Source organism: Bubalus bubalis, chromosome 16 (genome assembly GCF_019923935.1).
Source record: "Bubalus bubalis isolate 160015118507 breed Murrah chromosome 16, NDDB_SH_1, whole genome shotgun sequence".
Lineage (NCBI taxonomy): Eukaryota > Metazoa > Chordata > Mammalia > Artiodactyla > Bovidae > Bubalus > Bubalus bubalis.
The window spans coordinates 64,706,083-64,731,754 of NC_059172.1; the positions used below are offsets into that span (position 1 = coordinate 64,706,083).

The window sequence follows — 25,672 nt, forward strand, 5'->3', positions numbered from 1 at the left end:
TAGACCACTCTGCCCTTAGGGTGTTTCAGGGGCTTTTTTTTTTTTTTTTTACATGCTTAACTCTTTTATTGATGAAAAAGATCATGCAATAAAAATATTCCAGGAAATGGGAGCAGTTGTTCAAAGGTCCTGAGGTAGCAAAGCACATAATATGTTTGAGGACCTAGTTTGTAAATGCTGTATAAGAAGTCAGCCTCTTAATAGCTACATTTATTATTTTAGCCTCAAGAAGGATCACCTAGCTGGTTCATCCACCTTTCTTTGTTAGTTGCATGATTTGACTGTTTCCAAAAATAGAAAGTTTTCCATAATTGAGGCTCTTCAAAAGAATAGACAGTAGATTTATATGGTATTTTCTAAAAGTGTGATTCTAGAATACAATATTAATATCAGCAATAGATAATGCATTATGGATAAAATCCTGGATAACATATCCTTGAGCACGTCCATGTTTGAATAGAACAGTTTTTGTGAAATGAAATGGCAGCACTTATTAGAATGATTTCAGTTAGGGATGATGATTTTTATAATTTTCAAGTCCCCAGACCCGTTGGTTTCACACACTAATTGAAAAGTCTTTAAATAAGATAGGTTTTGAGGATGGAAGAGAGACTTGCAGGTACAGAAAATCAAAGCAAAAGGATTTAAAAATAGCTCCAACATTAAAAAGTATAACAGCTGCCATTATACACTTCATTCTGGCTTTTATTTCTACATTCTCTGGGTCCAAATGTGTTTATAGCAACTCATGGTAGAACACCCCTGAGAGCCAACTTTAAGCCATGTGTGTGTCTTGCCCTGGGGTTTGAATGAAACATCTTGGTGAGTAAGACTTGGTTTTATTCTTTAGAACTGAGAAAAATATTATGCCCATAGTTAAGCCCATATCCTACTGAACACTTTGTGATGTTATTCACAAAGTGAGTGGCATAAAGTCAGGTACCTGAGAGATTGTTTTGGCTGAGAGCAGTCTGGAAATACCAAAAACTGAAATAGATTTTGTTTTAATCAGAAACATCCTCTGTTAAACTGGTGTGACCTCTGAACTTCTGTGTTTTGTTTTTGTTTCTTTGTTTGTAAAATGGGGATAATAATCCATATCCTGTATATCTCACAAGGTTGTTTTTTATGGGTCAAAGGAGAAAAATATATAAAAACACTTTCGAAAAAATGCAGAAGCCATCAGGAATTTTTCACAGGTACCAGGTGAAAGTACCTATAAAGCAATAAAAAGAGTTTTATTTCCTTGGATTTAATACAAGAACATTTACATGCAAATGAGTGAATGCTATTTGTCTTATTCAGCTCAGGTTGCTGTAACAAAATCCAGTCAACTGGAGGCTTAAACAACAGACAGTTATTCCCTGCAGTTGTGGAGGTTGTGAATTCCCACGATCTGGGTGCCAGCCAGTTCAGTTCCTGGTGAGAGTCTTCTTGGCTTCCAATTATTGTTGTGTCCTCACATGGGAGACTGAGTGAGAAGAAAAGCGGTGAGGGAGATGAGGGAAAGACGGGGAGGGACAGATGGAGATGAAGTTGGATATCTTTGGTTTCTTCTTACAAAGGCACTAACCTTGTCAGAGAAGCCCCACTCTCAAGACTTCATCTAAACCTAATTACTTCCCAGAGACCCCTGCCTCGTAGTAAAATTACATTGGGGGTCAGCGCTTCATCATATGGATTTAGGGGGCACAAGTTTAATAATTTGATCCATAACATGCATCATCAAAGCAGTCACCCTTGAAGGTCATAAATATCAAATATTCTAAGGTAGAAGCTTGAGAAAAAAGGATAAGAGTTTACCGTTTGTAATATACGGAAGAGGGAAGGAAATTTTTTTGAAACTTCTTTGAGTAAATGCCTCACTATACGTAACACACGTAAGCTGCATGGTAGGTGTTAATAAGGCACTCTTAGAGGAAAGGCAGGGCCCTCCAGGGCTGTGTGTGGCAAGCAGCAGAGCTGAAAATTTGAACCCAGATTTTCCAACTCGGTTTCTCTTTCCAGCTAGACTACAGATGCATTTTCTATTAATTGTAACATAAGATGTAGGAGAGAGTGGATTTGAATTTTACATAACCAGTTGAGCAAAGCATATCTGAGAAGTTTTTCTCCTGAGAGGTAATTTTGCCCTTTGGAGAGCAGAGTTTCTACCTTCTCCGTGTACCATTGAATATTACGTCCACTACTGCCATTAGATAAAGGTACTGGTCAGGGTTCTTCAGAGAAACAGACGGGGGTAGGAGTCCCTTGATTGCCATCCACAGGGAGGAAGGTAGTGTAGTCTCTCCTGAGAACCAGAAGAAATGAGATGCTCTGGCTGTACAGTGAGGGCGGAAAAGGGGGGCAAATTCCTCTTTCCTCCACTTCTTGTTCTGTAAAGGCGAATGATGAATGACTGAATGATGGGGAGGAAACCTACTTTACTGACTGCTTATTCAAATGCTGATGTCATCTTGAAAATACCCTCACAGACACACCCAGAGATAATACGTAACCTGGGCATGCTGTGGACATGTTGACACATGTCAATAATAATAATAAGTTGACAATATTAATCTTCATAATAAATATGGACTAATAGTGACAATCAGGGACACAATCATTGATAATCTCTTTGGAAATTTGTGGTCATTTTGCTTTGGTACCTGTCATTTTCAGATATTTTATAAAAGGCGCTCATATTTCAGGACCTCTTCAGGAGACCTTCTTTTCATGCTGGTATCTCAGTTCTGCTTGCTGTTGGAAAACTTGGCATGTTCTCCAAACTCATAGAACTATATTTCAAGTTATGTGTGGGTGCACTGAATCCTGTGCCTTAGATATTTCCACCATGGAAAATTGGGTGTGGGAAATGTAGCTGAAACTCTCAACTCAGTAAACATTTTAATACGATAAATCTTGAGTGTAAGAAAAAGCTTGCTTCCCTAGTTATTTTTCACTTAAGATGTGAACACAGTAGTGCATTTTAACATAGCAAAAGAAAACTCACTCTTTTGTGGCTCTAACATTTGTATATTAGACCAGAATACATTGTGTTTTATAAAATGAAAATTAAATTTTATTTCTATACATCTATGTAAAAAGTAATTATCAGCTTTGAAGATTGAGTCCTCACAGAGAGTTGTAGCTTATTGACCGGAAATTCACAAGTCACAGATTCCTAAGTAGTGCAGTTGTTGCTTTTTGGTTCTGAAGTGAAGGTTGTTATGAAGCACTTTATCACTTTCCGTCCCTTCACTGTTCTAATTTTAGGATTTGGTGGAAGGTCTGCAGGGCAAGAGGTGGAATATGTTTAGTAGCCTGGGAGAAGTGAGACAGCTGATGGCACCTTCAGAAAAGGAAACCCTGAACTTGGATAATCTGGGTTCTGAATCCTTTCCCTCTCCTCATGCTGCCATCCAGGACTTGGTGGCTGTTTCTTTCGACATAACGTGGTCTTGTGCCTTATAGGGCCACATACCACTTAACAAACATACTGATTATAACAAAACTTGCCTTCTTAGGAGGTTTTGGTAGCTGAGAATATACTGGACTTCAATTTAAATTGACATTAAAACGTGTTATAAACTATACAGTGTCACAAAAATTGGTATATAATATCAAGGTCAGATACTTGTGTGTACACTCTTATATGTGTAGTAGTAGTGTTAGTCACTCAGTCGTGTCCGACTCTTTGCGACCCCATGGACTGTAGCCCACCAGGCTCCTCTGTCCATGGATTCTCCAGGCAAGGGATACTGGAGTGGGTAGCCATTCTCTCTCCAGGGATCCAGGATAGAACCCTGGTCTTCCCCATATTGCATGAGGATTCTTTACCATCTGAGCCACCAGGGAAGCCCAAAGAGACATTGTTGCAAAGGGGGTTGCTGCTGCTGCTGCTGCTAAGTCACTTCAGTTTTGTCTGACTCTGTGTGACCTCATAGACGGCAGCCCACCAGGCTCCCCCGTCCCTGGGATTCTCCAGGAAAGAGTACTGGAGTGGGTTGCCATTGCGTTCTCTGCAAAGGGGGTTATAGATAACTTATATGTACATAGAGTCATATACACAGTGCTTTGAAGGTATATATGTACATTGTATTAGTGTGATTTGATGGAGTTTGGAGTTTCATGACTCATATCCCTCAGTCTCCTGAGTATTTGACAAAAACCTCTGTTACAGACTGAATGTTCATGTCTCCTGAAACTCAAAGGTTGAGCTCATAACCCCTAGTATGATAATACAGTTGACCCTTAAACAATGTGGAGGTTAGACATTGTCACCCTCCATGCAGTCAAAAAATCCACTTAGAACTTGACATTGGACACTCTCTGTCCATGGTTCTACATCTACATATTCAGCCAACCTCATATGGTATAGTACTGTGGTACATATTTATTGAAATAAATTCGTGTGGAAATGGACCTGTGCAGTTCAGATCTGTGTCCCTCAAGGGTCAACTGTATTTGGAGATAGGGGCTTTTGGAAAATAGTTAGCTTAGATGAGATCATGAGGGCAGAATCCCCATGTTGGGATTACCACCCATACAAGAGACCAGAAAGCTTGTTCTCTGTGTCCCCCGTGCGAGGCTCCAACAGAAAGGCAGCTGCCTGCAAACTGGGAAGAGAGCTATCACCAAGAACTAAATCTGCTGACCCCTTGACGTTGGACTTCTTAACCTCTAGAACTATGAAAAATAAGTGTGTGCCATGTAAATCACCCAATCTGTGTTATTTGTTATATTAAGTAGCTTGAACTTACTGAATATCTTTAAAATACACTTTCATTGAGGTGAAAGTTTGCTTTCCCATTCTGTTGCTATCTCAAGTGTTCTAGATCACTCGTGCCTAAGTATTCTAGGAACTCTAAGGTCCTATTGTGTACAGAAAGCCTTCGAGGTGAATGCTTAGTTTGGTGGTAGACACTGAAGCAGCCTGGGGTGGGGTGATGCTTCGCTTTTGTTTACTTACTGAAGACTTGGCTACAGTGTGGGAGATTGGAAACGAGTTAGAGGAAACTGCCTTTTGTCAGCCACCAATAATGGGTCTTGTAGGCATCACGGCCCAGTCTGTTTTATAATTTTGTTTCAGTTTGATTTTCTTTATCCAGGACAGGTTTAGATTAGAAATATCCAGCTGACAGCAGAAAAGCCCTATCAGTATGTCAGTGCTGGGCTGAGCAGCCTTGACCTAGTTTTGACAGACAGCTGTCACATGGAACAACTGAAAGGTAAAACCTGTTTCAGGATGTCTGGTCATGTGTGTGTGGACTCTGAAAATGAAATGTATGTGTGCCCATGTCAGCTCATGTTTCAAAGATCTGGAAAGCTCAGCTGCTCTGTGGCCTTCTGCTTTTCCCGTTTACCTGGGTCCTAATTTATACCTAGGAGAGTTTCCGTGTTTCTTCTTCTATGCCTACAGTCAATGTCTTGAACCTCAGCTTCCATTGTAGACTTTAATATGTTACAGTATATCTAAATCTGGTCAGACCTTGGCCTGGTTTTTATTCTTATTTGATGCGCTCTGTTTTTTTTTTTGTTTTGCTTTGTTTTTTACCATTATGGTTTTGGATTTGATCACTGTACTCTTTTCTTCTGCAAGAGGAAAGTGAGAGGTTGCTGCAAGGAAGAGTTTTCCAACAGCATCTGATACATTCAGCCCCTGAGCCTTCATGCAGGTGGATGGGCGCTGGAGCAACCAGAGAGCCCCTCTGTTAGAGTGTGGCATGAGTGTAGAAATAGCAGCACTTCCTATGGACTGTGATGTGATATTTTAGTGAAGCCCTGCCCTATAACAGGATCACTAGGGAGAGAGCATCAGTGATTGAACTTGCATACTCCAGGGTGATGCTGAAAGGGAATCATGACTCAAGTTTGAAACTGGTGGCTTCATCAAAGAAGAAAGTCCAGTCAATTTGAAGGCCCATAGTGGTACTTCAGATATCTATATGAGAGGAATAAATAATAATGTAGAAGGCGAGTTCTACTATCCTCATATTTATTACATACGGTACTTACGCACTCTGAAACTTTTCTCTGTATGTTGCACTGTCGTGGTGCATTCCCTGTCAAAGGGCTTTCACATGTAAAATCTTATTTGATTCTTTGTGGTAGGTCAAACAGTTTTTGTCATTTTGCAGAGAGGACTCTGAGAAGTGACAGAACCAGCATCCAGAGTTTAGGTTCAATGCCAAGTGCCCATTCTTCTCCATTACGTAGATCTCATATTTATTTTATTTCAACGTGCTTATCTCACAGAAACAGGAAATATGGCCAAAAGTAAAACATTTCTTAATCTCAGAAAGAAATTATGTCCCTTTATAGTAGTCTGTTCTGTGATGACATTTGCTTTAAATAAATGCCCAAACTGATTCTGGCTGGGATTATTATGAGTAAATAGAAGATCATACTCATTGCTTAGGAAAGCGACGATAGAGGGAAGCTTTAGCTCGTCCAGTGGTCGAAACCTTGTGATGATAGGATGTAGAAGCAAGGGGCAGGGGTAGAAATAATTTCCTTTTTTTCTTGCAGGGCCACTGTCTTTGGGGTATGTCTCCACAAGTTAATGGTTCAGGTGTGTAGGGAAGACAAGAAACAGTTCAATTGCTCACTGAATTGTACAGCTCACCCACAAAGGATTGAGTTGAATTTGAGTAAACTAAGTTGTAAATTTGATTAAGCATTTTTTTCTCTTTGAAACTTTAGAGTCTTAAAAGCTTTCCTCAAAGCCCTTAATTTAATACTGTGCTAATTTTTTTAAATTTTATTTTATTTTTAAACTTTACATAACTGTATTAGTTTTGCCAAATATCAAAATGAATCCGCCACAGGTATACATGTGTTCCCCATCCTGAACCCTCCTCCCTCCTCCCTCCCCATTCCATCCCTCTGGGTCGTCCCAGTGCACCAGCCCCAAGCATCCAGTATCGTGCATCGAACCTGGACTGGCAACTCGTTTCATACATGATATTAAATATTTGGAGGATCCCAGGGACGGGGGAGCCTGGTGAGCTGCCGTCTATGGGGTCGCACAGAGTCAGACATGACTGAAGCAACTTAGCAGCAGCAGCAGCAGCAGCAGCAAATTGCATGCACTGGAGAAGGAAATGGCAACCTACTCCAGTGTTCTTGTCTGGAGAATCCCAGGGATGGGGGAGCCTGGTGGGCTGCCGTCTCTGGGGTCGCACAGAGTCGGACATGACTGAAGCGACTTAGCAGCAGCAGCAGCAAATTTGACTTATTTTCAACTGAACTGCTTGAATTTTTTCCTTCATAAAGTAGCTGGAACAAAACAAAGTATGAAAAATTGCAGTTCACCTGACTTGACTCTTTCATCCTGGTCCTTTCTTTTGATAGGCTTTTTCCCCTTTACATCCCTTTGAGAACTAAGAATGACCAGATTCAGAGTGATTTCACCATTCCAAAAATATTTTTTTGTTTCCTGCATGATACTTTGAGGTTCCAAAAATAGTTCTTTGTCTCCTGGTTGATACAAAGTTAAAATTCCACTGAGAGACTACATATAGGTTTTTATATAAACAGTGTTTTATGCCTTGTTGAAAGTAAAAGAACAAAACTTTTTTCTTCCATAACCTGCTTACAACTTTAGATTCCTACGCAGGCACACTTACTTTACCACCTTAAACTCTCAGATAAAGGTGAGAATTTACTAGGAAAATACTGGAGAAGTAGGGGAGGAACCGTGGCAAACCACAGTATGCAGGTCGGCATATTCCTCAGATCTCTCATGAGTTCAAATGAAGGGCCACTCAGACATTTTGTACAAAAATGTATTGGATAAAAAAAATAAGTAATTTTCATTTTCATGTATTATACTTCAGATGGTTGTTGTATGAACAAGGAAAAATATAGCTTCTGGCTATGAACCAGTTTGCTGGGCTAGAGCTCAGTAGTTTAGTAGTTTGGTGGTTAGTTTTTGTTTTACTCATTTTAAGAGCTTTGGTGAGATATAGTTTATATAGCATACAGTTCAGTCACTTAAAAGTGTATATTCAGTGCATCCATCACAATTTTAGAACATTTTCATTACCACAAAAAGAAATACTGCACCCCTTAGCCGTTACACCCCAATTTTCTCATCCCCCCAAACCCCAGGCAAGCACTAATCTACTTTTAGTTCCTATGGATTTGTTTATTCTGAATATTTCACTTAAATGGAGTCATATAGTATGTGGTCCTTTGGGACGGAATTCTTTTAATTAGCATAATGTTTTCAAGGTTCATCGATGTTGTGCACATTCATTGCTTCTTTTATTGGCAGGTAATATTCTATTTTATGAATGTATCACATTTTGTTTATGCAGTCTTCAGTTGATGGACACTGGTGTTGTTTCTACTTTTGACTATTATGAATAATGTTGCTGTGAACATTCGTGCACATGTTTTTATGTGAACATATGTCCTCATTTCTCTTGGTTACATACCCAAGAGGAATTGCAGGATTGTACGGTAACTCAGTGTTTCGCCATTTGCAGAACTTCCAAAGTGGCATCACCATTTTACATTCCTACCAGCCATGAATAAGTTTAATTTCTCCACATCCTTAGACTTGTCTTTTTATTATCTTGATAATAATTGATTATCTTGATAATAAGATATTAACTCATCTTGATGAGTATACAGTGGAATTTCATAGTTTTAATTTGTGCTTTCCTGGTGGCTGACAATGTTGAGCGTCTTTTCTTGTGCTTTTTGGCCATTTATATCTTCTTAAGAGAACTTCCTATTCAGATCCATTTTTAAATTAGCCTACTTTATTGACTTGTAGCAGTTCTTTAAATATTCTGGATACAAATCACCTATCAGATATATGATTTGCAAAAATGTCCTCCGATTCTGTGGGCTTTCTTTTCAGTTTCTTAATAATGTCCTTTGAAGCACAGAAATTTTAACCTTGATGGTGTTCGATTTAATTTTTGTTGTTGTTTGTGCTTTTGAGGTCATATCTAAGAAACCATTACCTAGTCCATGGTCACAGATATTTATGCCTATGTTTTCTTCTAACATTTTTATAGCTTCATCTCTTTTAGATTGTTGATCCATTTTGAGTTAATCTTTGTATATGGTATAAGATATGAATCCAACTTCATTCTTTTGCATGTATATCCAGTTGTCCCAGCACCATTTGTTGGCAAATGATTAACTTTTATTATACAACAGATGTTTACCATGAAACTCCATGATAATGTAAATGTCAGTGAAAGTTGCTCATTCATATCCAACTCTTTGTGACCCCATAGACTATACAGTCCATGGAATTCTCCAGGCCAGAATACTGGAGTGGGTAGCCTTTCCCTTCCCCAGGGTATCTTCCCAACCCAGAGATCGAACCCAGGTCTCCTGCACTGTGGGATTCTTTACCAGCTGAGCCACCAGGGAAGCCCAAGAATACTGGAAAGAGTAGCCTAACCCTTCTCCAGGGGATCTTCCTGACCAGGAATTGAACCGGAATCTCCTGCTTTGCAGGCGGATTCTTTACCAACTGAGCTATCAGGGAAGCCCAATGTAAATGTCAACACTCTGTCAAAAGCTGTAGTTTGCAATGTACAAGGATGACTCTCACCATCCAGTTCCATAGCAGATGCTTACATTTCCTTAGTGACAGTGTTCCAACAGAACCCTTTAAGTAAGTCTGTTTGCCTTTCTATGTGTGTGTTGGAAACAGTAGCATAGATGTGGAGAATGAGTACATTTTAAGATTCACTGACAACCTTCGTTTATTAAGTATATAGTTTGTACCAGGTATTGTACTAGGCTCTAGTAATACAAGGATAGTCCTGCCACAGAGGAGAATTTCAGTAATTGTTGAAAGATAGGATAAAGTTTGGAAAGATGGGAGAATGTTTGGACATAGCCCTTGCTCTCAAGAAAGAGATAATTATAATATGAAATGCTTTAACTGAGGCATAACTATAAAGTTAGTTAGGAACACAGGAATTCAACATTTAGTTCATCTAACCAATTAAAAAAAGAATTGAAGTGGAAAGCACCTTCCAGGTTAGCTGGTAATGTTGCTATAGTTTTGTATTATTATTGAAACATAAAAGAAAAATTAATTATAGGCATTTGGTTTTTATCTTCATTTACCTCTATTCATATATTCTTTTGCAGAATAGGTTTTTTGCCTCTAATACTGAATATAGCTGCAGAGGGGGCAGCTTAGGAAACCAAAGATTTAATTTCTGTCTAGTGTTCATGTTATATTTTCCTAATAAATGGCTACTAGTATAAAGATGTGGAGAAGGCAATGGCACCCCACTCCAGTACTCTTGCCTGGAAAATCCCATGGATGGAGGAGTCTGGTAGGCTGCGGTCCATGGGGTCGCTAAGAGTCGGACACGACTGAGCGACTTCACTTTCACTTTTCACTTTCATGCATTGGAGAAGGAAATGGCAACCCACTCCAGTGTTCTTGCCTGGAGAATCCCAGGGACGGGGGAGCCTGGTGGGCTGCCATCTATGGGTCGCACACATGACTGAAGCAACTTAGCAGCAGCAGTATAAAGATGTCAGTTTTTAAAATTTAATCACAATTCCCTTTTACAACTCTGTCCAAGCCTCTCCTCATTGTTCCCATTTGCTAGCAGAAGAGTAAATAAATCCTACTTTATAATTTGTTTTTCAGCTTATATAAAAGTCTTGTTTAGTTTTTGGGGGGTTGCTTAAGCCTTGGCTTAATTAATTGGTACAAAGTCAAGAAAATCACTTCTAAAAGATTAATGCAGTTGATTTTTTGCCTAATGTTTATCAATTTACAAGATTATCTTTTAAAAACTACTCAGTTTCAGAATGGCATCTAATATTTGTGAGGTAATCTCAATATAGACATCAAGCATTTGGGCATTCTGAAAAGCCACACAGTGGATTGTGATTTTAACCTCACAAAGAAAACATACACTGTTTAAACCTATCTGCTCGTTTCCTGTGAGGCAAAGTATCGTAGTTTTCTCTGTTACTGAGCAACTGGGAAATTTGTTGGTGCTGATATGACCATAGCTTCAACCTGTCCTGACAAGTTTGTATTATTATAGATTTAGAAACAAATCAGTAGTCTCCTTCTATTTTTGTGTATTTTATTTCACAGTTGTTAATAAACCAACAAAATCTAAGTCTTTATTGCCTGAGAACAGATTCTTTGACAGATGAGTGAATTTTTTTTGAAGTCATCATTGGTTCTTTATTTTGCTACACTTTTGAGCAAAAAAAAAAAAAAGCGTACTTTGAATGAATTAATACCTAGATTCCCATTATATTGACAATTCTTAAGACTTTTTATTACTTAGAGAAACAAATCCTATGAATTCTAAATTCATTGTGTATATAACGTTTATTTTCTTGCTTATCCAGGGTGAATCTTTGGTAGACACTTACCATGAGAATATCAGAAATAGAAGTCACCTAAGAGACTATGTAGTCCAAATTTTCTCACTTTCTGTATAAGGAAATGGAGACCCAGAGGAGTGTGTGAATTACCTTAGGCTGCGTATCTGGTTAGTAGTGAAGTTAGTCTCAGTACAAACAATAGGACTTCAAATATTATTTTGCCTGTAGTTTGACTGCAACATATGAATATGAGTCCACCAAATGAGGTAGATTCACCCCACATTTGATTCGTCACACATCTACCAATTTATAACTAAGAAACGTGAAAGTGAAAGTCGCTCAGTTGAATCCAACTCCTTGCAACCCCATGGACTATGCAGTCCATGGAATCCTCCAGACCACAATACTGGAGTGTAGCCATTCCCTTCTCCAGGTTCTTCCCAACCCAGGGATAGAACCCAGGTCTCCGGCATTGTGGGCGGATTCTTTACCAGCTGAGCCACCAGGGAAGCCCATAACTAAGAAAACTCAGTCTAATTACTGCATACAAATAGGTACAAATAGTCTGCTATATTAGACCTCTATGAAAAACTATTTTAAAAGCATCTTTACAAAGAAAATTTGTCACTCTTCTTTAATTATCCATGCTCATGTTTAATAGCCATCACTCAGAAATATTTCTTTATATCAAAAAGTTTCAAATCTGGGAGTCCATGGATCCCTAAAGAATCCATATTAGGGGGTTTCTGAACCCCTTGAAGTTAGTGCATGATTTCTTTCACAGCTTTTATAAATTTCTTGATAAACCCAGTGTCCAGGATCAACCTGGATTCTCAGTCTACAGTATAGCCACATTTCTTTTCACCTTATCTTCTTTGGAAGACACTTGGTATCCTCTGTATAGTAACTCTGCATTACCTTGGAGACTTACTGTTTCCAAATGAAGAATCATTTTAACTTGTCAGATCATTTTAACTTGTCTTAAGTTTCTTTCTTTTTTCCACATTTTAAATCATTTTTATGGCTGTCTTTTGAATCTTTTCCAAATTCTTTGTAAGTCTGAAAGCCAAGGAGCTCAGAATTAGAAATCATATGTTAATGAAGATCTTGTTTAGGCACTTGGATCTGCTGAAAGTGGTATCAGAGGATTAGGAGCAGCAGAAGGAAGACTGCTGAGATAGGTGCAGGAATGTCACCCCTCCACACACCCCCCCACCCCCTCACTCAGAAAGGCTAGGCAGAAACTCAAGGTCAAAACAGACCAAGGGTAAGGGGCCCAGGTCAAGCTTAAAGGATTGGGCGTATTTCAAAGTTCAAAGCATAGTACCTAGATTCTGAATAAAAGGATTCAAATTCCAGAAAAGAAATTGGAATCAAATCTAGACCTGAAGGTGAAACAGAATCCTGCAGAAAATCTACACAGTAAGGAACCATCACCTTTCTAAGTAATGTCAACCCAGTCTTCCCGAATTGAGACTCTTCATATGGGAACAGCCCACTGGTAATACTTGTCTCCCAGACTTCCCTTCACCCTGCAACCTCTACATTCACACTGGCCTCAGAGTGCTAGATTCCTGAGTTGTGTTCCCAGGAGATGTGACCAGTGGAAACAGTTAAGATACAGCTTACAAGCTATAACATATAAAATAGTTTATGAAAATCACTGGGGTTCAGAGGGATTACGGATTCTTCTGGGAATCTGATGAAAACTGTGGGCTTTCTCTTCAGAAGGAGGGCACCACATATATATCATGTTAAAAACTTTATGCAATTTAACCTGCCCTGAGACTGATTCAGTCTCCTGATTGATAAGTATGGTATTCTGTATTTCTTACCCGTTTGTTTCCTGTTCTTTATTAATGTTTTATATGATTGTTTCAGTTGTCTGAGCTATACCAAGGAGATTAGGGCATTTTGTCTTCACACGTGAGCCGAAGGATTAATGGAGGGAACAGCAACACTGAGGCCATGAGCCTGCTGATAGCAGTGATTTGGGAGAGATCTGTGGGGGATGGTGAATTGAGGGGGAAGAATTGTGCCAAAGAAGTCTAGTGTCCCCTTGTCATGGGATGATTTCTCTTCTCTTCCTTGGGATGATCTACATTTTATTAATTGAGAAGCTGTTCCTTTGTGAATCATGTAATGAGACACTGAGCTACTTGGTTTTATGTATTTTTTCTTAGAGCAGCACCCAGCCCCAAACGTGGCTGGCCTAGGTCTACTCAGGTAGTGGGTGAGACTCCTGGCCAGGAAAGGGTGAGAGGGCAGAGCAGGAGGGATGCTTTGGTAACGCAGCATGAACTTCATTCATGGCTATCTGTGACTAGATGGTAAATTTTACACATTTCTATCCAGTGGCTCACCCTCAGACTCTTTCTTAAGGTGTTAAATCTATAAGACTGAAAATTTAGAGAGTAATTATCTGGGTAAGTCCAATTGAATATAACCTCAACCACAAAGTTTAGGTCCTGTAGAACACAGTACCGAATTATCCAATTGATCCTATATTTACATACCACTTAGAAAAGAAAAAAAAAATCTTTTTTCTAAGTTACAATAAACAAAAAAACTATTTTGAAGAACAGATTCCTAAATGTGTAAATATTTAAGTTTAAATGTCTATTGTGTAAAAATCTACTCTCCATCTTGTGCTTTAGCAACTTATCTTCTCCCTTTACTTGGTCTTTTCAAATTCTGCCTTTCCCTAAAGCCCAGATTTGGGGCCGACCCTGACAATGAAATAGAGCTGTCAGCTATTCTGATGCTATTTTGGAGTATAAATTAATCCAGTCCTGTCTTTGGCATGGGGCCTGGCATGTAATAAGCAATAAAACTGCAATTGATGATAATGGTTGTCATGCTGTTTTCTCAAATACTCTAGTCAATATTTAATCTCCTTTTTTTCTGACCATAAGAAATGCTTAACTGCCTATACCACTTTTTGACACTTAACTATCTTAGTTTAGATGTTACCATTTTATTTCCATAATAAGATTGCTCACTTCTTGATAGGCAGGCATAGGCATACAAAACTTGCTGAGTTGGGTTGAAAATTGTTATTTACCAGCTTTATAAGCCACATGATCTTCATTGTGTGTTTCTTCCCCTCAACAGAAAATGAAAACATTAGCAGAAAGGAGGAGGAGTGCTCCATCTCTTATCCTGGATAAAGCCCTGCAAAAGCGGCCCAGTACCAAGTAAGTGGGAAGCTTTGTACTACTCATTTGGGACCTGCTGCATTTCTTCTATGCGTGTCGTTTGTTTGCTTTTTATCAGGACCAGAATTCTCTGTTAAATAATGGAAAGCATGACTTCTGTTCTGAGTTTATTTGATAAGACCTTTTTTTTTATAGGCAATCATTTTTATTATTATTATTTTTTTTTACTTTAGAATATTATATTGGTTTTGCCATACATCAGCTTGAATCCACCACGGGTGTACATGTGTTCCCCATCCTGAACCCTCCTCCCACCTCCCTCTGCATACCATCCCTCTGGGTCATCCCAGTGCACCAGCCCCAAGTTTCCTGTATCCTGCATCGAACCTGGACTGGCGATTCATTTCTTATATGATATTATACATGTTTTAATGCCATTCTCCCAAATCATCCCCCCTCCCTCTCCCACAGAGTCCAAAAGACTGTTCTATACATCTGTATCTCTTTTGCTGTCTCACATACAGGGTTATTGTTACCATCTTTCTAAATTCCATATATATGCGTTAGTATACTGTATTGGTGTTTTTCTTTCTGGCTTACTTCACTCTGTATAATAGGCTCCAGTTTCATCCACCTCATTAGAACCGATTCAAATGTATTCTTTTTAATGGCTGAGTAATACTCCATTGTGTATATGTACCACAGCTTTCTTATCCGTTCATCTGCTGATGGACATCTAGGTTGCTTCCATGTCCTGGCTATTATAAACAGTGCTGCGATGAACATTGGGGTACACGTGTCTCTTTCAATTCTGGTGTCCTTGGTGTGTATGCCCAGCAGTGGGATTGCTGGATCATAAGGCAGTTCTATTTCCAGTTTTTTAAGGAATCTCCACACTGGTCTCCATAGTGGCTGTACTAGTTTGCATTCCCACCAACAGTGTAAGAGGGTTCCCTTTTCTCCACACCCTCTCCAGCATCTATTGCTTGTAGACTTTTGGATCACAGCCATTCTGACTGGCGTGAAATGGTACCTCATAGTGGTTTTGATTTGCATTTCTCTGATAATGAGTGATGTTGAGCATCTTTTCATGTGTTTGTTAGCCATCTGTATGTCTTCTTTGGAGAAATGTCTGTTTAGTTCTTTGGCCTATTTTTTGATTGGGTCATTTATTTTTCTGGAATTGAGCTGCAGGAGTTGCTTGTATATTTTTGAGATTAGTTGTTTGTCAATTGCTTCATTTGCTATTATTTTCTCCCATTCTGAAGGCTGTCTTTTCACCTTGCTTATAGTTTCTTTTGTTGTGCAGAAGCAGAACACCATACACAAAATAATTTCTAACACCATACACAAAAATAAACTCAAAATGGATTAAAGATCTAAATATAAGACCAGAAACTATAAAACTCTTAGAGGAGAATATAGGCAAAACACTCTCCAACATACATCACAGCAGGATCCTCTATGACCCACCTCCCAGAATATTAGAAATAAAAGCAAAAATAAACAAATGGGATCTAATTAAAATTAAAGACCTATTCTTTATGAGAAATGTAAAGCCTTTTGAGAGCTGGTGATCTGTTGCTTTAAAATTGATTCAAAAGTGAATCTTACATCCAGTGGTACACAAACATGCATGTTCCACATATTGTAAAAGTTTTATTTTTGGAAACAATTAGAAATCAGAATACTAAAGATGAGTTATTTTAACCACTGTGCTTGTTTGGTTATGCACAAACTTTTGTTTAAAAAGTGACAAAATCACTTTTATCATAAGGTGATCCCCGTGCAAAGGTAAAAGGCAGATTTTTAGAAACTTTCGATATGAATAAAGATAGATTAAGATTAATAAAAGATTGAATTCTGATTGCTTTTAGACATTATTGGTTAGCGTAATCAGTGATTAATTAGTGAAATTTGAAGTGGAAAAACAGGCTAAATGTCTATTGAAATGACCATTTCGCCTATTGAAGCTAAATACTATTTTTATGGACATCATAAGAGTTTTTCGTAATACGTTGAAATTGGATGGCTTTTCAGTCACTAATTTATTAAATAATTTTTAATGGCATTTTAACTCAGAGCCTTTTTATGTTCAAAGGAATGCAACAATGCTTTTCCACTAATATGTGAATCCTTTTATGTAAGGTGTGGTCTTTACCACATTTTTAAAGGTGAGGATATATCTGATATTTCTATGAATGGTGTACTGATTTAACATGAAATCTATATGAAGGCATGGCATTTTTTTCACTTTTTAAAATTTATTTATTTTTAGCTGAAGGATAGTTGCTTTACAGAATTTTGTTGTTTTCTGTCAAACATCAACATGAATCAGCCATAGGTATACATATGTCCCCTCCCTCTTGAACCTCTCTCCATCTCTCTCCCCATCCCAGCCTTCTACTTGATATGGAGCCCCTGTTTGTGTTCCCTGAGACATACAGCAAATTCCCATCAGCTATATATTTTACATACAGTAATGTAAGTTTCCTTGTTACTCTCTCCACACATCTCATCATCTCCTCGCCTCTCCCTATGTCCATAAGTCTGTTTTCTAGGTCTGTTTCTCCATTGCTGCCTTGCAAATAAATTCATCAGTACTCTCTTTCTAGATTCCATATGTATTTGTTAGTGTACGATATTTATATTTCTCTTTCTGACTTACTTCACTCTGTATAATAGGCTCTAGGTTCATCCACCTCACTAGAACTGACTCAAATGTGTTCCTTTTTATGGCTGAGTAATATTCTTTTGTGTATATGTACCACTTATGGTCTTTATCCATTCATCTGTTGATGGACATCTAGGTTGCTTCCATGTTCTGGCTATTGTAAATAGTGCTCAAATGAACATTGGGTTACATGTGTCTTTTTCAGTTTTGCTTTCCTCAGGGTGTATACCTAAGAGTGGGATTTCATTGGATAATAGGGTGGTTTTATTCCTAGTTTTTTAAGGAATCTCCATACCGTCTTCCATAGTGGCTGTATCAATTTACATTCCCACCAACAGTGCAAGAGTGTTCCCTTTTCTCCACACCCTCTCCAGCATTTATTGTTTGTAGACTTTTTGATGATGGTCATTCTGACTGGTGTGAGGTGATATATCTTTGTAGTTTTGATTTGCATTTCTATAGTAATGAGCAATGTTGAGCATCTTTTCAGTGTGTTTGTTAGCCATCTGTATGTCTTCTTTGGAGAAATGTCTGTTTAGGTCTTTTTCACCCTTTTTGATTGGGTCATTTGTTTTCCTGGTATTGAGTTGTATGAGCTGCTTGTATATTTTGGAAATTAGTCCTTTGTCAGTTGTTTCATTTGCTATTATTTTCTCCCATTCTGAGGGTTGTCTTTTCACCTTGTTTATAGTTTTCTTTCCTGTGAAAAAGCTTTTAAGTTTAATTGGGCCCCACTTGTTTACTTTTTTTTTTTTTCTGTTACTCTAGAGTAACTCTAGGAGGTGGATCATAGAAGATCTTGCTTTGATTTATGTCATTGAGTGTTCTGCCTGTACTTTCCTCTAAGAGTTTTAAAGTTTCTGGTCTTACATTTGACCATTTGGTCTTCCATTTTGAGTTTATCTTTGTGAATGGTCTTAGGAGGTATTCTAATTTCATTCTTTTACATGTAACTGTCCAATTTCCCCAGCACCACTTATTGAAGAGGCTGTTTTTGCCTCATTCTATATTTTTTGCCTCCTTTGTCAAAAACAAGGTACCCATAGGTATATGGATTTATTTCTGGGCTTTCTATCTTGTTCCTTTGGTCTATATTTCTGTTTTTGTGCCAGAGTCATACTGTCTTGAGGACTGTAGCTTTGTAATATAATCTGAAGTCAGGAAGGTTGATTCCTCCAGCTCCATTCTTTCTCAAGACTGCTTTGGCTATTTGGGGTCTTTTGTGTTTCCATATGAATTGTGCAGTTTTTTGTTCTAGTTCTGTGAAAAATGCCATTGCTAATTTGGTAGGGGTCACATTGAATCTCTAGATTGCATTTGGTAGTATAGTCATTTTCACAATATTGATTCTTCCTACCCAGGAGCATGGAATATCTCGCCATTTGTTCATGTCATCTTTGATTTCTTTCATCAGTGTCTTATACTTTTCTGTATACAGTTCTTTTGTCCCTTAGGCAGGTTTATTCCTAGATATTTTATTCTTTTTGTTAAAATGGTGAATGGGATTGATTCCTTCATTTCTCTTTCTGGTTTTTCATTGTTAGTATATAGGAATGCAAGTGATTTCTGTGTATTGATTTTATATCCTGTGACTTTGCTAAATTCACTGATTAGCTCTAGTAATTTTCTGATAGTATCTGTAGGGTTTTCTATGTATTGTATCATGTCATCTGTAAACAGAGCTTTACCTCTTCTTTTCTGATCTGGATTTCTTCATTTATTTTTCTTCTCTGATTGCTGTAGCTAGGACTTCCAAAATTATGTTGAATAATAGTGGTGAGAGTGGACCCCCTTGTGTTTTTCCTGATCTTAGGGGGAATGCTTTCAGTTTTTCACCATTGAGAATAATGTTTGCTGTGGGCTTATCGTATATGGCCTTTACTATGTTGAAGTAGGTTCCTTCTATGCCCATTTTTTGAAGAGCTTTAATCAGAAATGAGTGCTGAATTTTGTCAAAGGCTTTTTCTGCATCTATTGAGATTATCATATGGTTTTTATCTTTCAATTTGTTAATATGGTGTATCACATTGTTTGATTTGCCTGTATTGAAGAATGGCATGGCATTTTTTGATGGTCCAAAATAAATTATATAGCCAAATCCCAACAAGTGAAACTTTCAAAATACTTAGCTTGGTCTCCCCTTTTTTTTTTTTCAATTAGTCACTCAATCCTGTCTGACTCTTTCCGACCTCATGGACTGTAGCCCACCAGGCTCCTCTGTCCATGGAATTCTCCAGGTAAGAATACTGGAGTGGGTAGCCATTCCCTTCTCCAGGGAATCTTCCCGACCGAGGGATCAAACCCAGGTCTCCCACATTGCAGACAGATTCTTTACTGTGTGAGCTACCAGGGAAGCACCAGTCTCCTGTTAGTACTCAGCAAGTTGTCAGACTCATCCCTGGCTGCCCCCAGATGACACACTCTTTAGTCATTGGGTTGATCAGAAAATGTAAATTACTTTTAATAGATGCCTAATCAAAATTTTGGAGAAGGCAATGGCACCCCACTCCAGTACTTTTGCCTAGAAAATCCCATGGACGGAGGAGCCTGGTAGGCTGCAGTCCATGGGGTCGCTAGAGTCGGACACGACTGAGCGACTTCACTTTCACTTTTCACTTTCATGCATTGGAGAAGGAAATGGCAACCTACTCTAGTGTTCTTGCCTGGAGAATCCCAGGGACGGGGGAGCCTGGTGGGCTGCCGCCTATGGCGTCGCACAGAGTTGGACACGACTGAAGCGACGCAGCAGCAATCAAAATTTACTTATGAAAATATTCTGCCAATGAATAGTATAGAAATAAACTTTTGTGCCATATAAAAATGCCTTTTGGATTGTTTGTAATGTTATATCTTTGGATTGGGGCTTCTCTGATAGCTCAGTTGGTAAAGAATCTGCCTGCAATGCAGGAGACCCCGGTTGGATTCCTGGGTCAGGAAGATCCCCTGGAAAAGGGATAGGCTACCCACTCTAGTATTCTTGGGCTTCTCTTGTGGCTCAGCTGGTAAAGAATCTTACTGCAATGCGGGAGATGTGGGTTTGATCCTTGGGTTGGGAAGATACATGGAGAAGGGAAAGACTACCCACTACAGTATTCTGACCTGGAGAATTCCATGGACTGTATAGTCCATGGGGTCACAAAGAGTCAGACATGACTGAGAGACTTTTCACTTTCATCTTTGCATTAGTGGTAGATTAAATAAAGAATGATTCTGTCTTCACAGTTTAACCTTGATTATCTATAAAATTCAAGAGAAATTACTATTTTTTTAAATTTTATTTTATTTTTAAACTTTACAATATTGTATTAGCTCCCCCAAACATCGAAATGAATCCACCACAGGTACACCCATGCCCCCCATCCTGAAACCCCCTCCCTCCCCCCTCCCCACACCTTCCCCCTGGGTCGTCCCAGTGCACCAGCCCCAAGCATCCAGTATCGTGCATCGAACCTGGACTGGCGACTCGTTTCATACATGATATTATACATGTTTCAATGCCGTTCTCCCAAATCTCCCCACCCTCTCTCCCGCAGAGTCCATAATATTGATCTATAGGCAGGTAGAGAGAGAAGGCAGAAATCATCTTTAATTCTGCTATATTTGTTTTTTTTTTTTAATTTAAATTTATTTATTTTAATTGGAGGCTAAATACTTTACAATATTATACTGGTTCTACCACACATCAACATGAATCCACCACGGGCATACACATGTTCCCCATCCTGAACCCCCCCTCCTACCTCCCTCCATGTACCATCCCTCCGGGTCATCCCAGTGCACCAGCCCCAAGGATCCTGTATCAAACCTGGACTGGTGATTCGTTTCTTATATGATATTATACATGTTTCCATGGCATTCCCCCAAATCATCCCACCCTCACCCTCTCCCACAGAGTCTAAAAGACTGTTCTATACATCTGTGTCTCTTTTGCTGTCTTGCATACAGGGTTATCTTTACCATCTTTCTAAATTCCATATATATGCGTTAGTATACTGTATTGGTGTTTTTCTTTCTGGCTTACTTCACTCTGTATAATAGGCTCCAGTTTCATCCACCTCATTGGAACTATTAAAATGTATTCTTTTTAATGGCTGAGTAATACTCCATTGTGTATATGTACCACTGCTTTCTTATCCATTCATCTGCTGATGGACATCTAGGTTGCTTCCATGTCCTGGCTATTATAAACAGTGCTGCGATGAACATTGGGGTACACGTGTCTCTTTCAATTCTGGTGTCCTCGGTGTGTATGCCCAGCAGTGGGATTGCTGGGTCATAAGGCAGTTCTATTTCCAGTTTTTGAAGGAATCTCCACACTGTTCTCCATAGTGGCTGTACTAGTTTGCATTCCCACCAACAGTGTAAGAGGGTTTTCTCCACACCCTCTCCAGCGTCTATTGCTTGTAGACTTTTGGATTGCAGCCATTCTGACTGCCGGGAAATGGTACCTCATTGTGGTTTTGATTTGCATTTCTCTGATAATGAGTGATGTTGAGCATCTTTTCATGTGTTTGTTAGCCATCTGTATGTCTTCTTTGGAGAAATGTCTATTTAGTTCTTTGGCCCATTTTTTGATTGGGTCGTTTATTTTTCTGGAATTGAGCTGCAGGAGTTGCTTGTATATTTTTGAGATTAGTTCCTTGTCAGTTGCTTCATTTGCTATTATTTTCTCCCATTCTGAAGGCTGTCTTTTCACCTTGCTTATAGTTTCCTTTGTTGTGCAAAAGCTTTTTATTTTAATTAGGTCCCATTTGTTTATTTTTGCTTTTATTTCCAATATTCTGGGAGGTGGGTCATAGAGCATCCTGCTGTGATGTATGTCAGAGAGTGTTTTGCCTATGTTCTCCTCTAGGAGTTTTATAGTTTCTGGTCTTACGTTTAGATCTTTAATCCATTTTGAGTTTATTTTTGTATATGGTGTTAGAAAGTGTTCTAGTTTATTCTTTTACAAGTGGTTGCCCAGTTTTCCCAGCACCAGTTGTTAAAGAGATTGTCTTTAATCCATTGTATATTCTTGCCTCCTTTGTCAAAGATAAAGTGTCCATAGGTGTGTGGATTTATCTCTGGGCTTTCTATTTTGTTCCATTGATCTATATTTCTGTCTTTGTGCCGGTACCATACTGTCTTGATGACTGTGGCTTTGTAGTAGAGCCTGAAGTCAGGCAGGTTGATTCCTCCAGTTCCATTCTTCTTTCTCAAGATTGCTTTGGCTATTTGAGATTTTTTGTATTTCTATACAAATTGTGAAATTATTTGTTCTAGCTCTGTGAAGAATACCATTGGTAGCTTGATAGGGATTGCATTGAATCTAGCTTTATTTAACCACTTTTAAAAAAATAAACAGTTTCAGGTAAAATTTTTGTTGGAAGTTCCTGCAATGGACGTGTGCTAGGCTTTTCAATTAAAAATAGCCCTTATTTATGTCAGAGAAGGTTTAGCTCTAAATCAGGCGTCAAATAGCGGCATACCTACCCTCTAACCCAGGTGAGAATATACAACAGTATGCATGTTACTCTCTCAATTCACTCCACCCTCTCCTTTCCCCCATGTGTCCAAAGTCTGGTCTCAGTGTCTGCGTTACCATTGCTGCCCTGGGTAGCAATGTACCTATCCCAGGGCAAAGGTTTAGAAGTACATACAAATGATTAATTGTGTTTACCCTCAGGAATAACTCAGTAGGTAAAGAATCCACCTGTAATGCCGGGGACCCTGGTTCAGTTCCTGGGTTGGGAAGATCTGCTGGAGAAGGGATAGGCTACCCACTCCAGTATTCTTGGACTTCCCTTGTGGCTCAGCTGGTAAAGAATCCACCTGCATTGCAGGAGACCTGGGTTTGATACCTGGGTTGGGAAGATCCCATGGAGAAGGGAAAGGCTACCCACTCCAGTAATCTGGCCAGGAGAATTCCATGGACTGTATAGTCCGTGGGGTCGCAAGGAGTCAGACACGACTGAGTGGCTTTCGCTTTAAAGTCAAGCATTGTAAAGCAGTGCTTATAGAAATAGGAAGCCCAAGTAAATCATTTGTATGTACTTCTAAACCTTTGTCTATGCAAGTGTAATTAAAATTTGTATTTACTTTCTGTAATGTTTAAATTCTCACTTTAATATAGATAAATTAGTTCTTTGCATTTTTCAAGTCTTGCATTCTTTTTAAAAGATCAAATCCTATTATAGTAACCATTCAAGAAAGCCTTTGAATTTTTCCTTTATATAATGTACACTCTTGAAAAGTTTTATCAATCAGATTTTACTAATTATTGATGAATTTGCTATTTTAAAGAAACTTTATAGTGAATTGCTTTATAAAATAGATCACTTCTCTTTTCACAGTTGTTAAGAATAACTCAAATTTTCATGACTGGAATTTTGCTTTTCCATGATTTATACCCAGGAAACAAGGAAAATTTCTAAAGTTTATTCTGAGCGCACACCTACTTCAAGTAAAATTTTATGCAACGAAATTCTACTACCTAAAAAGAATCTTTACAATCTCTTTGCATGTAACATCATGGGAATTAATCTATAAAATATTGGTATACATTGTGGGGATAGATAGCAAAGATATTGAGTGTTTTATTAGCATTGTATATTTCTTGAAATAGATTCATTATAGCACTTCATATTTCTTTAAACCTATATTTGATTTTACTTTTCCAGTATAACATTACTATTTCTACTGTTGTCTTCTAATTATGGTGTTATTTTAATAATTAATGACTTATAGGTGATAAAGTTTTTATCCAAAGTTTAGCAATAACTCACAGAGGATTTATTGGAATTCTTTCATTTAACAGCTGTTGCACCTTAATTTTTTAACTTATTGGTTTTTAATTGGAGGATGATTGCTTTACAATATTGTATTGGTTTTCGCTATATATCAGCATGAATCAGCCATAGGTATATGCGTGTTGCCTCCCTCTTGAACCTCCCTCCCACCTCCCACCCCATCCTACCCCTCTGGATTATCACAGAGCACCAGATTTGAGCTCCCTATGTCATACAGTGGCTTCCCTGGTGGCTCAGAGGTTAAAGCATCTGGCTGCAATGCGGGAGACCTAGGTTCGATCCCTGGATCGGGAAGATCCCCTGGAGAAGGAAATGGCAACCCACTCCAGTATTCTTGCCTGGAGAATCCCATGGATGGAGGAGCCTGGTAGGCTACAGTCCACGGGGTCACAAAGAGTCGGACATGACTGAGCAACTTCACTTTCACTTTCAAGAGACAACTCTGCATCCCACTCCAGTACTCTTGCCTGGAAAATCCCATGGATGGAGGGGCCTGATGGGCTGCAGTCCATGGGGTCGCTAGAGTCAGACAGGACTGAGCGACTTCACTTTATTTTTTCACTTTCATGCATTGGAGAAGGAAATGGCAACCCACTCCAGTGTTCTTACCAGGAGAATCCCAGGGACGGGGGAGCCTGATGGGCTGCCGTCTATGGGGTCACACAGAGTCGGACACGACTGAAGCGACTTAGTAGCATGCCATACAGTAAATTTCTACTGACTATCTTAATTTTACATATGGTATGGTATATGTTTCAATGCTACTCTCTCAGTTCACTCTACCCTCTCCTTTCCCCCATGTGTCCAAAGTCTGTTCTCAATGTGTGCATCACCATTGCTGCCCTGGGATAGGTACATCAGTACCATCTTTCTAGATTCCATATATGTATATGTGTGTGCATTCCAATAATATATGATTCCAATAATATGCAATATTTTTCCTTCTCTTTTGAGTTATTTCACTCTGTATAATAGGCTCTAGGTTCATCCATCTCATTAGAACTGAGTCAAATGCTTTCCTTCTTATGGATGAGTAATGTTCCATTGTGTATATTTACCACAAATTCTTTATCCATTCATCTGTTGATGGACATCTAGGTTGTTTCCATGTCCTGGCTATTGTAAATAGTGCTGCGATGAACATTGGGGTGCATGTGTCTTTTCAATTATGGTTTCCCAGTAGTGTGATTGCTGGGTCATAGGATGTTTTTTTATTCATAGATTTTTTTTAAGGCTTGTCTATACTGTTCTCTTCTCTCTTTGGAGAAGGAAATGGCAACCCACTCCAGTATTCTTGCCTGGAGGATCCCAGGGGTGGGGGAGACTGGTGGGTTGCTGTCTGTGGGGTCGCACAGAGCCGGACACAACTGAAGCAACTTAGCAGCATACTGTTCTCTATAGTGGCCGCATCAGTTTGCATTCCCACCAACAGTGCAAGAGGGTTCCCTACTCTCCACACCCTCTACAGCATTTATGTTTGTAAACTTTTTGATGATGGCCGTTCTGACCAGTGTAAGATGATACCTCATTGTGGTTTTGATTTGTATTTCTCTAGTAGTGGTGTTGAGAATCTTTTCATGTGTTTGTTAGTCATCTTTATGTCTTCTTTGGAGAAATATCTTTTTAGGTCTTCGGCCCACTTTTTGATGTTGCTGTTTGTTTTTCTGGGATCGAGCTTCATGAGCTGATTGTATACTTTTGAGATTAATCCTTTGTCAGTTGTTTCACTT

At 38.9% G+C, this 25,672-nt stretch overlaps 1 protein-coding gene across 5 annotated transcripts in view; it reads left to right on the forward strand.

Annotated features, from left to right (window-relative positions):
• Positions 1-25,672, forward strand: part of ARHGAP20 (Rho GTPase activating protein 20) — a 221,353-nt gene that overhangs the window by 8,337 nt on the left and 187,344 nt on the right. For 3 of the 5 annotated variants that reach the window (XM_006072572.4, XM_006072571.4, XM_006072573.4), the window contains exon 2: positions 14,437-14,519. In XM_006072572.4, coding sequence (XP_006072634.3) covers positions 14,440-14,519 — 80 coding nt within the window. In that variant the 5' untranslated portion in view covers positions 14,437-14,439. Of the gene's footprint in view, positions 1-4,017; positions 5,211-14,436; positions 14,520-25,672 lie in introns of those variants that run through there. The other 2 variants (XM_025266919.3, XM_025266918.3) reach the window with 2 other exon arrangements.